This window comes from Maylandia zebra, linkage group LG20 (assembly GCF_041146795.1).
Source record: "Maylandia zebra isolate NMK-2024a linkage group LG20, Mzebra_GT3a, whole genome shotgun sequence".
In the NCBI taxonomy this organism is placed as follows: Eukaryota; Metazoa; Chordata; class Actinopteri; order Cichliformes; family Cichlidae; genus Maylandia; species Maylandia zebra.
The window spans coordinates 5516298-5530080 of NC_135186.1; the positions used below are offsets into that span (position 1 = coordinate 5516298).

General features: G+C 40.9%; 2 protein-coding genes across 3 annotated transcripts; one reads left to right on the top strand and one right to left on the bottom strand.

Annotated features, from left to right (window-relative positions):
• Nucleotides 1-755: 755 nt before the first annotated feature.
• dffa (DNA fragmentation factor, alpha polypeptide) lies at nucleotides 756-8434 on the top strand. Its single transcript, XM_004554173.2, has 6 exons — nucleotides 756-961; nucleotides 2129-2287; nucleotides 2395-2549; nucleotides 2653-2857; nucleotides 5976-6103; nucleotides 6626-8434. Exons 1-6 carry the CDS (start codon nucleotides 871-873, stop codon nucleotides 6848-6850), a joined length of 963 nt encoding a protein of 320 aa, XP_004554230.1. The 5' UTR covers nucleotides 756-870; the 3' UTR covers nucleotides 6851-8434.
• A 1378-nt stretch (nucleotides 8435-9812) lies between these two features.
• On the bottom strand, nucleotides 9813-13435 carry masp2 (MBL associated serine protease 2). Of its 2 annotated transcripts, none has more exons than XM_004554171.4 (6): nucleotides 13347-13435; nucleotides 13054-13276; nucleotides 12784-12961; nucleotides 11679-11810; nucleotides 10302-10498; nucleotides 9813-10072 (listed from the first exon to the last, which is right to left on the bottom strand). In XM_004554171.4, exons 1-6 carry the CDS (start codon nucleotides 13352-13354, stop codon nucleotides 9893-9895), a joined length of 918 nt encoding a protein of 305 aa, XP_004554228.2. In that variant the 5' UTR covers nucleotides 13355-13435; the 3' UTR covers nucleotides 9813-9892. The 2 variants fall into 2 exon arrangements, with proteins under 2 accessions (XP_004554228.2, XP_004554229.1); XM_004554172.2 differs by having other exon boundaries at nucleotides 13054-13176; nucleotides 13347-13396.
• Nucleotides 13436-13783: the final 348 nt, after the last annotated feature.

Here is a 13783-nt window from a genome sequence, read left to right on the forward strand (position 1 = left end):
GCTACCTTCAGCTCAGCCTCCTTTGTGTGTGTGTGTGTGTGTGTGTGTGTGTGTGTGTGTGTGTGTGTGTGTGTGTGTGTGTGTGTGTGTGTGTGTGTGTGTCAGTGCCACAGTCTCCAAACCATACAGGTCTCAGTACCATCTTATAAACCATTACTTTCACCACTGTTGCTATCCATCTGTCACAAATCACCCCTGATAATCATCTCCACCCGCTCCACTCAGCCTGTACTGTCTGCTTTGGATGGCTGAACCTAGGTATTTAAACTATTTAAACCCACCCACTTTTCAGTATCTGTACTCCTGGTTTCACTGTTACACAAATACGCATTCTTTGATTCTACTGACTTTCATTCCCCTTCTCTCCAGACCATACCTCCACCTCTCCAGGCTCTCTTCCACCTACTCCCTAGCTATTTATTCTCACCACGCAATTAACCAACCAAATGTCTTTAAGAAAGAAAAACAAAAAAGAAAGAACTGAACTCCACTGTCAGGCCAGACTTTCTTTGGTCGCCATCTAGCGGTCATTTGCGGTAGTCCACCTTTGAGCTTTTTAACAGGAGCTACTCGGAAGGACATGTTATTATTCTCATATTTCTTATGTCTAGAGCTTGAAAATAGTTAATAAAAGATGTTTTTAAAATACACTCAAATTACCGCTATAGAGGTTATAGCGTTATATTCAAACTGTAAACACAAAGGCAGTTCTTTCTATGTATGTGCTAAACTACATATCCCAGATGCCATAGCGGCACGGCGGCAGTTCCGTATTCGGGGATAGTGGTAGCAGTTGATAGCTGCTGACGATAACTGTCAGTATTAAGGTATAAGAAAGCACAAAATCTGCTTCTCTAAACGCAGACTACAATGACGGATAAACCGTGTAAGGTGTGCAATTTCACACGACAACAAACGCATGGGCTAGTAGCTCTTTCCATAGATGAGCTTAAGAAAAAAGGTAAGTTGTCATGACTTTACATTCCTGAACTTTATCATGCTAGAGTTTCTTTTTAATAAAAGCGATGTATTCATTAATGTTGAACGGGTGTGTGACAGTTACGTGAAGTACCGTCTCACGCAGTCAAACGTTGTGGGTGCAGTATTTAAATGTTTAGTTTGCACTGGTGCTGAGCGCTAAAAGCGGGGTCTCATATTGCGAAAGTGAAAGAACTTCATATGTTCAGTGATTTGTGAGAGTGTTGGGAGGCACTAACATTACAACTGAGGTGATTATTGCTATTGCTGTCGACAAGCTTACTTATCTAGTCGTGTGTGGCAGCAGAAGCAGCATCACCATTTTTATCCATCGTGTTTAAACTTGCAGAAGCTAAACATGAAAAGTCATTGCTCTTCCTGCTCATTCCTAGAAGGCTAGTCACCAGGCGTTGTTATGTGTCAGCAGAGTTTGGAGGAGGTCAGGCTGGGTCCTTGATTTTGAAGCCACCTACATGAAGATACTAGAAGTGTATTTCTGATTCTGATAAAGTCTCCTGTAACTGCCAGTGACAAAACTAGGATGCTATCTGAAAACCCCCCTCTTGGTTTTAAAGCTAGCTTAAAGTTATAAATTGCCTTTATTCCTATTCAATATACATAAATAAATACTTGTATATGAAATATTGAGCTGGGGCACTATTAAACTAGAGGTGCTGATTTATAGCTGTACAATTTTAAAAGCGAGTGGAAGTAAGACATGTTTTGTATTGCAAATAGGAGCAGCTTTGATGAAAGGGCTGGTGACTCTTTAAATGGACTGACTTGTTTGACATGTGGAAGTATGCTGAATCACCTGATGAACAGGTGGTGTCTGAGGTATTACTGCTTTGAATATTTGGCTTATGGGATACACTAATACTGATTGTTTTCCTCTGAAATATGGGCGGCACTGTCGCCTCACAGAGAGAAGGATCTGTGTTGGATTTGCTGGTTCCCCCCCACAGTCCACAGACACGCATGTGAGGTTAATTTGTTATGCTAAACTGGACTTGCGGCCACCTCTTTCCACAACAGTCAGCTGGGATATTGAATCGGCTGGATGGATACAACCATATGGCTAAACACTTTGAAGTATAAAAATAATCTGGGACACTCTATAATATTTGTAGTTTCTCTGTTCTTTTAACAGGTCGACAGTGTCTTGGGTTCAACTCCAGTGACTCAGTCACAGTGGTCCTAGAGAATGATGGGACAGTAGTAGAAGATCAGGCTTACTTTTTGTGTTTACCCTCAAACACAAAATTCATGCTATTAAATGACAAAGAGAGGTGGTCTCCACCTTGCAGGAGTAAGCAGGTTTACTTTTATCTGACATTTTTCTGCATCCTTTTTATCATCAATCATTAATATCCCGGGAATGCACCACCTTGTGTTGATTTGATATTTACTTTTTAGTTGATGGTGGCACAGCTTGGATGGCTAGGGATTCTGTGATGCTGGAGACTGATACTGTGGACAGCTCCAGTACTGTAGCACCTTGGTATGAACTGGCTCAGCAGCTGAAGCAGGACCTGACTACCATTATTCTCATGTCTGAGGCGGACCTACAGGTACCAACATTATATGTCAAGTATAAGAAAGCGATAAGTGTGTTAATCAATCTAAAAATAGGAGCCGCAAATTGTATTTTATTGTTTTGCTTTGCTTTTTCAGACCTTAGTGGATGCCCCATGCCCTGAACTAGCCTCTGCTTTGGGCTTCCAAGAGAAAAAGGCCCAAGAGCTCCAGGAGACGCTGCAGAGGGTTTTGGATCGAAGAGAGCAGGAGCGGCAATCCAAGGAATTGCTCCAGCTTTACCTGAAAACTGTGGAGCTGGAGAACAGACAACAGGAAGAAACAAGTCCGCCTTCTCAGGGAGGTACGGCTGTGTCATTTTGAGGTGGTTGCCATGTTTACCGTGTGGAAATAGTTTGTTGAGATAAAGATATGAAAATCAGATTTCCTGATTATTGTAGTGTGACACGGATACACAATATAAACTCTGTAACAAGTTAAGTCTTGCATAGAAAGCTGTTTCTGTGTCATTATTCAAACTGGGATACAGAAACTCCGTGAACTGCAGTACTGTGCAAAAGTCTGGAGCCACCTTTTATTTCTTTATATTTTGCTTCCAATGAGCCTGACTTTTTTATAATTCTTCTAGGTTGCCTTGAGCAACAGTTTTTCCAACGCTGAAGCCTTGAGCTTCAGCTTTTCTGAAGCTTTTTTGACATTTTTCTTTGTGCATTGGCTGCTTTTGTTTTTACTCATTTTCAGTCCTTGTACCTGACCTTTTTTAGGGAAGGTTTTCCTCTGAGAGGTTTGTTAAGCCACTTAAAGCTGACCTATGAGACAAGCTTTAAAAGGTGCCTAACTCGAGGGATGAACCAGCGTTTTGTCTACACATAACAGACACCATAGCAAAGTACCAATGTTAAATTGAATCTTTGGGCGCTTTGTTACTAGCAGTGTGAGGCAAAAACACATCATTTGTTTCAATTTTTTTTAGTTGAATCAATGAAAATGCCAAAGGTAAAAATGTGCCAACATGGTGACTGCCAAAAACTTGCCAAAGCTTTGGCTTTTCTTAGCATGGTGTGCAGTATGTCCTTAAAACATTTGAGTAAACTGCCACTTTTTTTGTCCGCCAACTGTCCAAAGTATCTACAGCAGATGAACAGTCTATGTAAGTCATGTCATGAAGAAATAGAAGAACAAATCAGAGAGCTGACACAGGGTGTAAGAGATGCTTCTGTGGTGCATCAGTTGTTCCATCTACTGTTCACAGAAGCCTCATCAGACATGGTCTCAGTGGAAGGGTGGCAGTCAAGAAGCCATTCTTATGGAAGGGAAAGGGGAGAAATGGGTGAGATATTCCAAATTATTCAAGAACTGGACTGAAAATCAACAGGCAGCAGATCCTATGGAGTGAATCTGAATTTGAGATTTTTGGTTCATATTGTCATCAGTGTCCACAGAGGGCATCAGGAGAGGGGTCCAAAACCGAGTGTCTATAAAACATACTGGAGGCTCTGTCGTGGTTTGGTGCTGCATTTTAGCCCGTGGTGTTGGGGATCGTGTCAAAAATGATAGAATTATGAACACACAAAAGTTAGTTTTTGATCCACCATGTAATACTGTCTGGAAAGAATCAGAATCAGAGTACTTTAAAAATTATGTGGGTTACAGTTGCTCGAAGACAGTAACAGTAACGGACTAAACTAATTAAATAATACAATATGTTACAAAGTTTACAAATTTAAGAAATAGTACTAACAAATACAAATCATTCAATTACAAATATCAAGAATATTACACAGGTGAAGTATATATGATTGACATTTAACTGTTGTGTGTAACTATTGCAGTGTTTACAGTGTATTAGGCGGAGGAGTTGAGGGAGATGGGAGATGGCCATGGGCAGGAATGATTTCCTGTGTCGTTCAGTGGTGCTTTTTGGTAATCTCAGTTTCTCACTGAACATGCTTCTGTGGCTAGTCAGGGAGTGGGTGGGAATTATTATCCAGCATTGTCCTTATCTTAGACAACATCCTCCTCTCAGACACCACCCTAAGGGAGTCCAGCTCCATCCCCACAACATTAATGGCCTTGCGGATCACTTTATTGAGTCTGTTAGCACCTGTGACCCTCAACCTGCTGCCCCAATAGCAATAGCATAGAGGATGGCACTGGCCATAACAGACTCATAGAAAATCCTGACCATTATCCAACAGATGTTGAAAGACCTCAGCCGCCTCAGAAAATAGAGATGACTCTGGCCCTTCCTGTAGAGTGCAACAATGTTTTGTTCAGTTTATTGTCCATGTATACTCGAGGTATTTATAGTCCTCCACAATGTCCACATTGACCCCCTGGATTGAAACAGGGGACAAGGTTTTCCTGGTCCTCTTAAAGTCCACAATCAATCCTTGATCTGATTGTATTCATTTTTCAGCATGACAGTGATCCCTGCCTAACAGAGCTCAGGTTGTGTTGAAGAGCAAAGGTGGTCAAAGTCAATTCTTCATATTTCACTATGAACATGGAAAAAGGAACAGCAATTTATTGAAATGTGCAAGCATAAACGGAAATGCAGTGTTTTTGAGACAGGCTGTGGTAACAAAGTGTCCAAAGATACAATTTAAAATTGATGCTCATCTAAGATGTCTGTTATGTGTAGACACAACACGTGTAACTCAAGATTCATCCCTTGAGTGAGGTACCTTTTTATGACTGAATGATTCATAGGTCAGTGTTATGTGGCTTAACAAACAAAAAACCATTAATTTGAAAAGGGTGCTTATACAGTTCCCTCTGCGTAACAAACATGTAATCAATAGATGTGATCAATATGCATGAATACACCCAGCAAAATAATCAATATAGTCCCGTGACTATGAAGCCCTCAAGATAGGTAATGGCCCCAGATGTAGTTCTTTAGATGAGAGTCGGGGACATCACTGACATAACTTTAGCCAGCGAGGAGGGGTGGTCAAATCAGAAAATTTGAGAAAACAATAAATGTGAAAATCATACATAAACTTTCTCTATATTTAAGAACAAGAGACATAAATGGACTGGTTCTTATGTAGCACTTTTGTACTCAACCTAAGCACTCAAAGCGCTTTATACAACATGCCTCATTCACCCATTCATACAAGCAGCTTTTTTATTTCGATGCCTGTTTCAATCTAACATTAACACACATTCAAACACAGTTTATTTATTTTGCTGCCCTTCTATCTTAAAATATGTATTTTTATTTCTAAGTGAAGGAGGTTCAAACAACTGCAGATGTTATTAGTTAACATGTATTATTTTTCTTTCTGAATTTGTTATCGGTTCATTCTCTTAATTTCTCATGAGGGAAGAGCTGCACTTCTATCTTTTGGTCACTAGGTGGACCTGTTGTTGTTGTTTAATAACCCCACCTGAAATAATCATTTACTATGTTTAAAATGTTTTGAAATGTATCGAAACCTGTTTCAATATCTCAGGTGCCGGGGATGTGGATGTGCCAGATGGAATGGAGGTGGATTCTGCTTCTGGATTTATGTCCAGGACTTTGATGGTCCTGAAAGGCAAAACATCGCCAGAGACCAGGCTTTCCACTGAGGATCTGCAGGTAGCCTATTCACACAACTCTGATTAAGTCTGCCTCAAAGCATCAGCAAATAAAAACACCCCAAATGTGTACTTTTACATCTGTTGTATTGTAAATGTCGCAGAGAATCCACTCTTTCTGAGAACTACCAAGAAGTTCAAACTGCAAATTTAGACAGGCACCAGCAAATGAGGTGCATTTACATATCGCAGCAATGTGGGGCAACTCCCTTCAATGATCCTACGTCATCATATTCCCACGTCACTCCTTCTGCTGTAAGGCTTTTGTCGTAACACACCCCAGTGAGTCTGCTGCAAAATGATCAAAGCAAGCATGTGAAACTGCCCATCCTGACACACTTAAAACACACCCCTGCGTCATCAGTTCTGATATAATCCCATTTACTTTAGGTACAGTGTAAGCACAAGACTTTGTCAGCCATCTCCATTTGCATTCATAAACTTATGTTAGTAGGGCAAGCCAGTGTATCGCCTCATATGTTCCCATATCCACTATATGGAGCTTCTGTCTGTGTGTCTTTAGATGGTAGTGGCCAGAGGGATGGAAGCTATGGAGCAGGTGCTGGGCTGGGACAGAGCGAGGACGTCCACGCTGCTGCAGGCCTGCGAAGCTGAGCTGACCGCACGTCTCCGGCAGATTCAGGCAGTGCAATCCATCAGGAGCAACACACAGCTGCGCGGCAGCCAGCAGTCCAGCGAGAAGAGGAAGGAGGAGGGCGTCGAAAAGCAAGCCCAAGGCGGCAACTAGGCCGAGACTCTACCTGAGCACAGACTGATAAGAATTCACACTACCAGCCTCGGGGCCAGCAGAGTAGGATTTTTGCCCTGCGTTACTGATAATAACAAAACTGCTGGAATACATGAATCCCAAGTGTTGACACTTTGTAAGATTTCAAAACCACTTGAATGCTTTTGCCTCAAGAGGAAGCTGGATGATTTACACAAGTCATGTTTATCAAAGACATTAACCACTTGGGTCTATTTTTTTTTTTTAGCTGGTTTCTTATTTTGTGTTTCATGCTGGGAGAATAACTACAGATAAACAAATCTAAACTTAAAGCTATAACTCAGTATTTGGGGAGATTCTCTTACTTCTGGCAACCTCGCTAGTTGACAGAAAAGTTGCTGCGCCTCTAGGCCAAAGTCCAAGGTTCACTGTTGTGTATTTAAATAAAATGGGTCTTCTCATCTAACTCACATTTATTTGCTTTATCACAGTGAGAAAGTTTAAAAAGAAAGAAATAAAATGTTTTCTTTTCTCCAAAAATGAAGAACTGTTGTTTTAAGGCTGCCTGTTACATTTATAGTCATCATTACACTTTTTTCTTTTTTTTAAAATTTTGCCTTCTGCTGCCCCTTAACTATTGCTATGATTGATGGGATGCACCGCATTTGAGATTTTAGATCTTCAGTTTACGCAGGTAAAAAGTTACTTTTAATTAGTTAGAGTAAGCTAAACACATAATTTAGCTTCTGCTGTTTTAAAGTGAAAATCTGGTATCCAGGTCATCCTGATATTGCCTTGTTAATGCATTTTTAAGTCATATTTTTTTTAGCTATTTTTGGAAACTGCATTAAAAGTCAAGGAATTTTTTAATGAGTGTGCTGAAAAATCTTGAAATATTTGTCAAAACTGTGCATCCTAATGCGAAATTTCACTGTGTGATGTTTTATGGAATCTGAAAGAGGAGAAGAAATACCTCATAAATAATGGTAAGTGCAGAAACGGGAATAAATACAAAGGGGGGGCCAAAATTGGCCAGATATGTTTGAATTGGTTACACAGACACGTTCGTTGCTTTAATAATAAAAAGTTAGATACATGTTCATTCATATGACCCCTGTGTGTGTGAGACATTGTAGCTTATTATGCACGAGTCTGCTGGCAGTGTGATGTAAGAGGGTGTGGACAGCGTGTGCAGTGTCCATGTGACTCATGGGGATGTATCTTTTCTCATGCCTGTCATCTGTGTCCTGAACAATGAGCACAAATGAAGGATCTGAATTTACAGAAAGACCTCTTCTTTTTCGTGTTGTGGGGAAATTACAATGTCACTGCCAGCTTGTACTTTCATATTAGATGCCCTTTAAGTGCAGCATTTGTAAGCAGCTTATAATTACTCGGTATTGTGTCCATGTATGCCCAAAAAAATAAAAAGTTGTGCCTCAGCTCATCAGCAAGAAAAACTGCAGGTTGTAGGAGGCTGTTTCATATTAATTTTCCACAAGTAGCTAAAGGAAATTGTATATGGTGGTGCATGTTTATACATGTTACATGGTGGAGGAGGGATTTATATTTTATTTTTTTCATTAAATGTGCCTTCAGACTTTCCATAGTGCTGTTGTCCCACATTATTGTGACAGATATTGAAAGCATTTAGAATCCAATACAATCCAAATGGAAAAAAAAAAGGAAAAAGTTCAGTACTTTTGAGATTTCCTCAAAGGCTTTGCACTGTAAAGTGACACAGCAGTAGCGTTTGGCCTTAAAACCAAGGGATCTCCTTAGTGATATTGAATTTGAAGACTCTAAACACCTATTAGTGAAGGTGAAGGAGTATGCGTGGTCAGGAACATTATTACCAATGACAAAAAAGCAGCAGTCTCTGATATTGAGACTTTATATTTCTCTCTATAGCAACTTAACTGAGTTCGTGCACTAGTGTAATAGTGATGGGCATATTAGCTATAAGCCTGACAGCCTACTGGCAGCGTGCTGCGGCTGGATATTTTTCAACAGCTGGTTAATGGGTTTCATGGTGTGCGTAATTCCTGTGGAATTAGCTCCAACTAGGCTGGACAGTTAGGAGTGAGCGCGCGAGAGCACAGGAGCGGTCAATTGCTCCGTCATGTCTTACACCTTCCATGCGCATTAGATTATGACTTAACGGCGCTCAGGTAAGAACTGCAGGTTTGCTCGGTAAGCACACAGGAGCCCCGAGGGCTGTCTGGTATTTCATGCTGTAAACAAGCCTTAATCCCGCGTGGGCTGACAGTTTACAGCGCACATGTCCACACAGGACCTCGTATTTCTGTTGGGTTGAAAATGACGAGGTGATCTGTGGGTCAGTAGCTACACATCATGCTCGGGGTTGTTGCCTACAAACTACAAAATATGTGCCTGGGAAAAACAGCTCAATCAAAGCTAACAAACTGTGGTTTAAGAAAGTCACACGTTCACTGAAAAATTGCGCTGACCTAATTCTGCGGGAGAAGGAGGAAGGAAATCAAAACACTGGAGCAGAAGAAACAATAAAAATAAATCAGCACAAGTATTTTTCTGTCACTCACTGACACCTTCAGACATGCACTTTTGAACCATCTGAGGGGCACGCGGCTGGAGGAAATGTTGTGTGGATAAGTCATTTCTTTGTACTAAATAACCCTATAATGATTGTTTTGATAGAGGAGCGTAGCCGGGATTGTTTAAGAACAAGCTGCATAATGTATGAAGGTTAAATGACTAGCATACGGCGCTTATTGGACCAGACTTACTGACATCTAGACCCTCTTAAATGATTTTCTTATTTCTTCAATTCCTTGGCTAGATTAGAGGATGACTGAAATCACCCACAGCAATTTGAGGAAACCCAAGTTAATGAAAATGCTCGTCTGACTGCACACTGTTAGGTTAAAAGTTGGACACAGTATTTATTGTAATGAGCAAAGAGGATCTAAATAATACAACAGTTTTATTTTAATCTCTTTTTATTGTCTATGTAACAAAGAATAGCAAGATCTTACACAAAATAAGGACAATTAGAAACAGAGTCCGTGAACTGTAGCGCCATCAGTCTGAAGTCAAAGAAAGGGTCTCTGCCTCGGTACTGGTGTACTTGATCTTCCATCCCTTGTTTTTTCCACTAGAGTCGGACCTGAACTCAACGTGCACGTCATAACTTCCCGTGTGAATCCGATCTGGTGGCGTTGGGCCACAGAAGGGCCCATACTCTTTTCCAGCTGTTGAAATCTTTCATGTCGGGACATTAGATAGAATTAAAAAAAAAACAAATAAATAAGCAAGCATGATTGAGTCCTAACTGATGTCTGGCTAAATATGCATGAAACCGCAATAGCTATACAGTATATCACCCAAGCAGGACAAGTCAGTGGCAAAACCACCTCCACGAGCATGAGGAGGAATACATTGCTCATTCATTAGCTTGTGTGTGTTCAGACTTTGGAGTCGCACAACTGACCTTCAACATATCATACGGACAGGGGGCTTCTGGATGTCCTTCTATGTCAAAGGGTTCCAGGAAGTTCAGGATTATTCTGGAGCCCTCTGGCAGACGGATGGTGTGGTTGCACCGGCTCATAGGTGGGTAGGGGTTCGGATAACCCGGACTACTCAGAACCCCCGAAGGAGACGTCAGCACCTGGCTCTGGCACGGCACTGCGAAGGAGACTCGTGCACTAAAAGTGATCATTTTGAGGCACTGATTTAACCATTTTGTAAAGCTGTACCGACAGCTGCTGGGTTCTGAAGTGCTGGCTTTAAAGAGTTTTTGATTAGAACAAAATAATTGTTTCACATCAATTGAAACATTTCCTGCCATCATAAATGATGAGATTCATTTAGGTTTTGCCTTTTTGTCCCAGCAAATGTGCAGATGTTGCCTCAGACAAAAACAAATGAGGATTGCAAAGAGGCAGAGTTGCTGTAATTCATATAATTAGTACAATCTGTAGGCAGATAATCATTTTTGCCTATTCATCGCATGATTTGTTTTGTCACCCTTTTTCCTCTGGCAAAGAATAATAATTTAAGGCACATCAGCTCGTAATTGTGATTAATTACCTTGTGTCAGTACATTATTAGTGCTGCACACAGGTATCAATTTTTAATGCCATTTTGAAGTCGCTTTTCCCTCAGGAATCGACAGTAATTAACCTCGCCTTACACCAGCTGGCAGAGATCAACTACTTTGTGCATCAGTATGCTTTTTCAGTCTGAAATAAGTGAGCACAGGCCAGCTATGACAAAATGAAATCCAGTACGGAGCACCGGCAAGTGTGTGCCCTGTGTGAAATATCACCAAATTGTTTTTTTTTTTGGGGGGGGACATGTTTTTTTTCCTGCCGTAGTAGGGAATAATGAGAGCATTTTGAATGACAAATGAGAACAATTAGACTTAAATACAAGTTTACAACACAGCAGTCTGATCCCATTTCTATGCTCGTCTTCAAAAGTCTGATAAGGAACTATTCGTATTTTAATGGCCTTAAAATAACCCAAAGACACTCTGGGGTGTGCTGCTGTGCCAACTGAAAGATTAGGCCATTTCATGTGTTTACATCGTCAGTGAATGCAGGCAAATTGAATGCGTTGTTGCTAATGTCTCAAAGAGGTCAGACGCCTGCTTTTCTTCACTGTAAATAGTGTTTGCTGTTTCAGATTTGAGAAGATCTGAGCAGTAGCGTGTTTAGCTCCAGAAATGCCCTAATTACAAATCAATATAGTCAGACAATGTATACCAAGTTCTTAACGTTGCACCCTGCTAAATAGCTTTTGACCCACAGTGATTGAGCTCAGATAAACATGCCTCTTGAGCCTCGCTCTGTATCGTTCTTACCTGTGCAGGATCTTCTGTTGTCATGGAGAAGGTATCCTTGTCTGCACGTGCAGTAATAGCCACCGATGTAATTGTGGCAAAAATGATCACACACTCTCTCCCCTTCTACCTTGGACAGGCACTCATTGATGTCTGTGACAGAGTAAATCAATAAATATGCATCCCCTCCCCCATCCATGAACACACCTGAGATTGCGTATAAATCTGCTAAAACCTTTAGCCTACCAAGCAATCTGATGATTATTTCCTTGATTTACATCGCGCTGAAGTGCATATGCCATCATGGCCCTCAAAACTTGTTAGAGATAGAAATAAAAGACACTTTTCTAACTCAGGTGCATTTACTGCAGTGGTTCTCCAACTGTGGAGTCCCATTGGTGGAGTATAGAGCCAAAACATGTGGAGTGGAGTGTGGAAGCCAAGAGAAAACTGGACTGAAGCTAAGTTAACACACTCTGATGCTCTTCTGATGGTTCTGATTGTGGATGTCTGATTTTTTTTTTAAAAAGAAGAAGAAGAAGAAGAAGTGGGGATGTGATCAGTGAGGGGTCTTTTTGGCTTCCGGACTGGGGCATAAGGGTAAAAGTTTGAAAACCATTGATTTACTGTTAAAACTTACACAGAAACTAAATGAATCTGGTTCATGCTAAATCTGACTCCCAATTAGCTGAAACTAAACAATGATCACAAAAACAGTTTTTTCATAGGCTCTGCAAAAGTCTCTCGGGTGTGCCACTGCAACCAATTAAAATAACAGTTTAACTGTGGGAAAACACATTTTTTTGTTAACTTCAGAGTCATTTAAATCCCAAGAGAAGATAAAGAGGAGGGCCTGTAATGAAAGCACCATAAATAAATAACAGTTACATTATATATAAAATTAAGAGCCTTCTAAAATAATTTCTTCATGTGGGGCATTATTCCTGCTGTTTTCTAAATATTACATTGTATTTGTAGTTTGCTGTCTGACTTTATTAATGTGAATTAATTAAAAAATTGCTGCATATACCTGTGAAGACTGCATTTCAGTAGAAACCTCACTACTCTTTGTTCTGTGAGAAAATGTGTCTCCCTTCTGGCAACAAATGTCACTATTTTGCATCACCTTCTGAGGTGTAAAATGCTTGGAAGCCGGTGAATCGTCCCTCGTTAGAGTAGTCACTCCTAAAGACCACTGACATGAGGTTTCGGGCTGACAGGATGATTGTATTCCTCGGGGTGCTTTCATGGTTCTTCCCTTCCTCTCCGCAGAACCGCAAGGTTTCATTCCCCTCTGCCAAAACCTGGTTTGACAAGGTCAGAGGCCTTTTAGTGAGCAAGCTACTGATGCCAAGTCAGTGCACATAATGGGATGCTGACTTCCTCCTACATGTACCTGGATGTAGTCATATTCACACTGGTCTGAGAGTTCCATGCTGAAGTGGGTAAAGTAGAGTTTGACCCTGTGGCCATCTGGGACAGTGATGTTCCACACTACGTGCTGGTTGTCAGGGTAAGGCTGGGGGAAGTTGGGAGAGGTGAAGCTGCCGTATAACCCTGTCATTTCCACACTCAGCGAGACATGGAATAGAGAAAAAAGAACAACAACATAGAGGCCACTGGGAAAAATTAGGTGTGATGGCAACAGTTACAAGGATTGCTTTGTAAAAATGAAAAACTAGCACTCACCCGGTCATGTTGGGTTCTCATTCCCCGGACAGTGCCTGTGTAGAAATGGTTTGCTTTCACTAATCTGGGGGTAAATGAACTCAGCTGTCCTGCCTGGCTGACATTTAGGTAAACAAAGTGAGCGAGACACATGATCACTTTGTTTTCATTCTCCACCTTCTTCAGTTTGGAATAAATCAAACGGATGTATGACAGCAGATTCATTTCTATGAGACATTCTATACCATTGGCCACAATATTTTACTACAAAGATTAGAACATGTCCTATGTATTAAAAGTACTGCACTGCAGTGAATAATATCTCTCTAATAGACTCCAGCTTGTCTTTACACATTAAGAATAATTACGGAGTTCCACAGGGTTCTGTACTGGGACCAGTTCTATTTACATTATACATGCTTCCCTTAGGCTAGGTTATTAGAAGGCACAGCATACAT

Excerpts from the sequence above, each read along its gene's own strand:
- masp2 (XM_004554171.4), bottom strand. Across the intron at positions 11,811-12,783 it reads AGCATTTTACACCTCAGAAG|ACATCAATGAGTGCCTGTCC; the intron begins GTGATGCAAAAT and ends ACTCTGTCACAG. Across the intron at positions 10,499-11,678 it reads CAACAGAAGATCCTGCACAG|TGCCGTGCCAGAGCCAGGTG; the intron begins GTAAGAACGATA and ends TCTCCTTCGCAG.
- dffa (XM_004554173.2), top strand. The coding sequence starts at position 871 with ATGACGGATAAACCGTGTAAGGTGTGCAATTTCACACGACAACAAACG. Across the intron at positions 2,550-2,652 it reads TGTCTGAGGCGGACCTACAG|ACCTTAGTGGATGCCCCATG; the intron begins GTACCAACATTA and ends TTGCTTTTTCAG. Across the intron at positions 2,858-5,975 it reads AAGTCCGCCTTCTCAGGGAG|GTGCCGGGGATGTGGATGTG; the intron begins GTACGGCTGTGT and ends TCAATATCTCAG.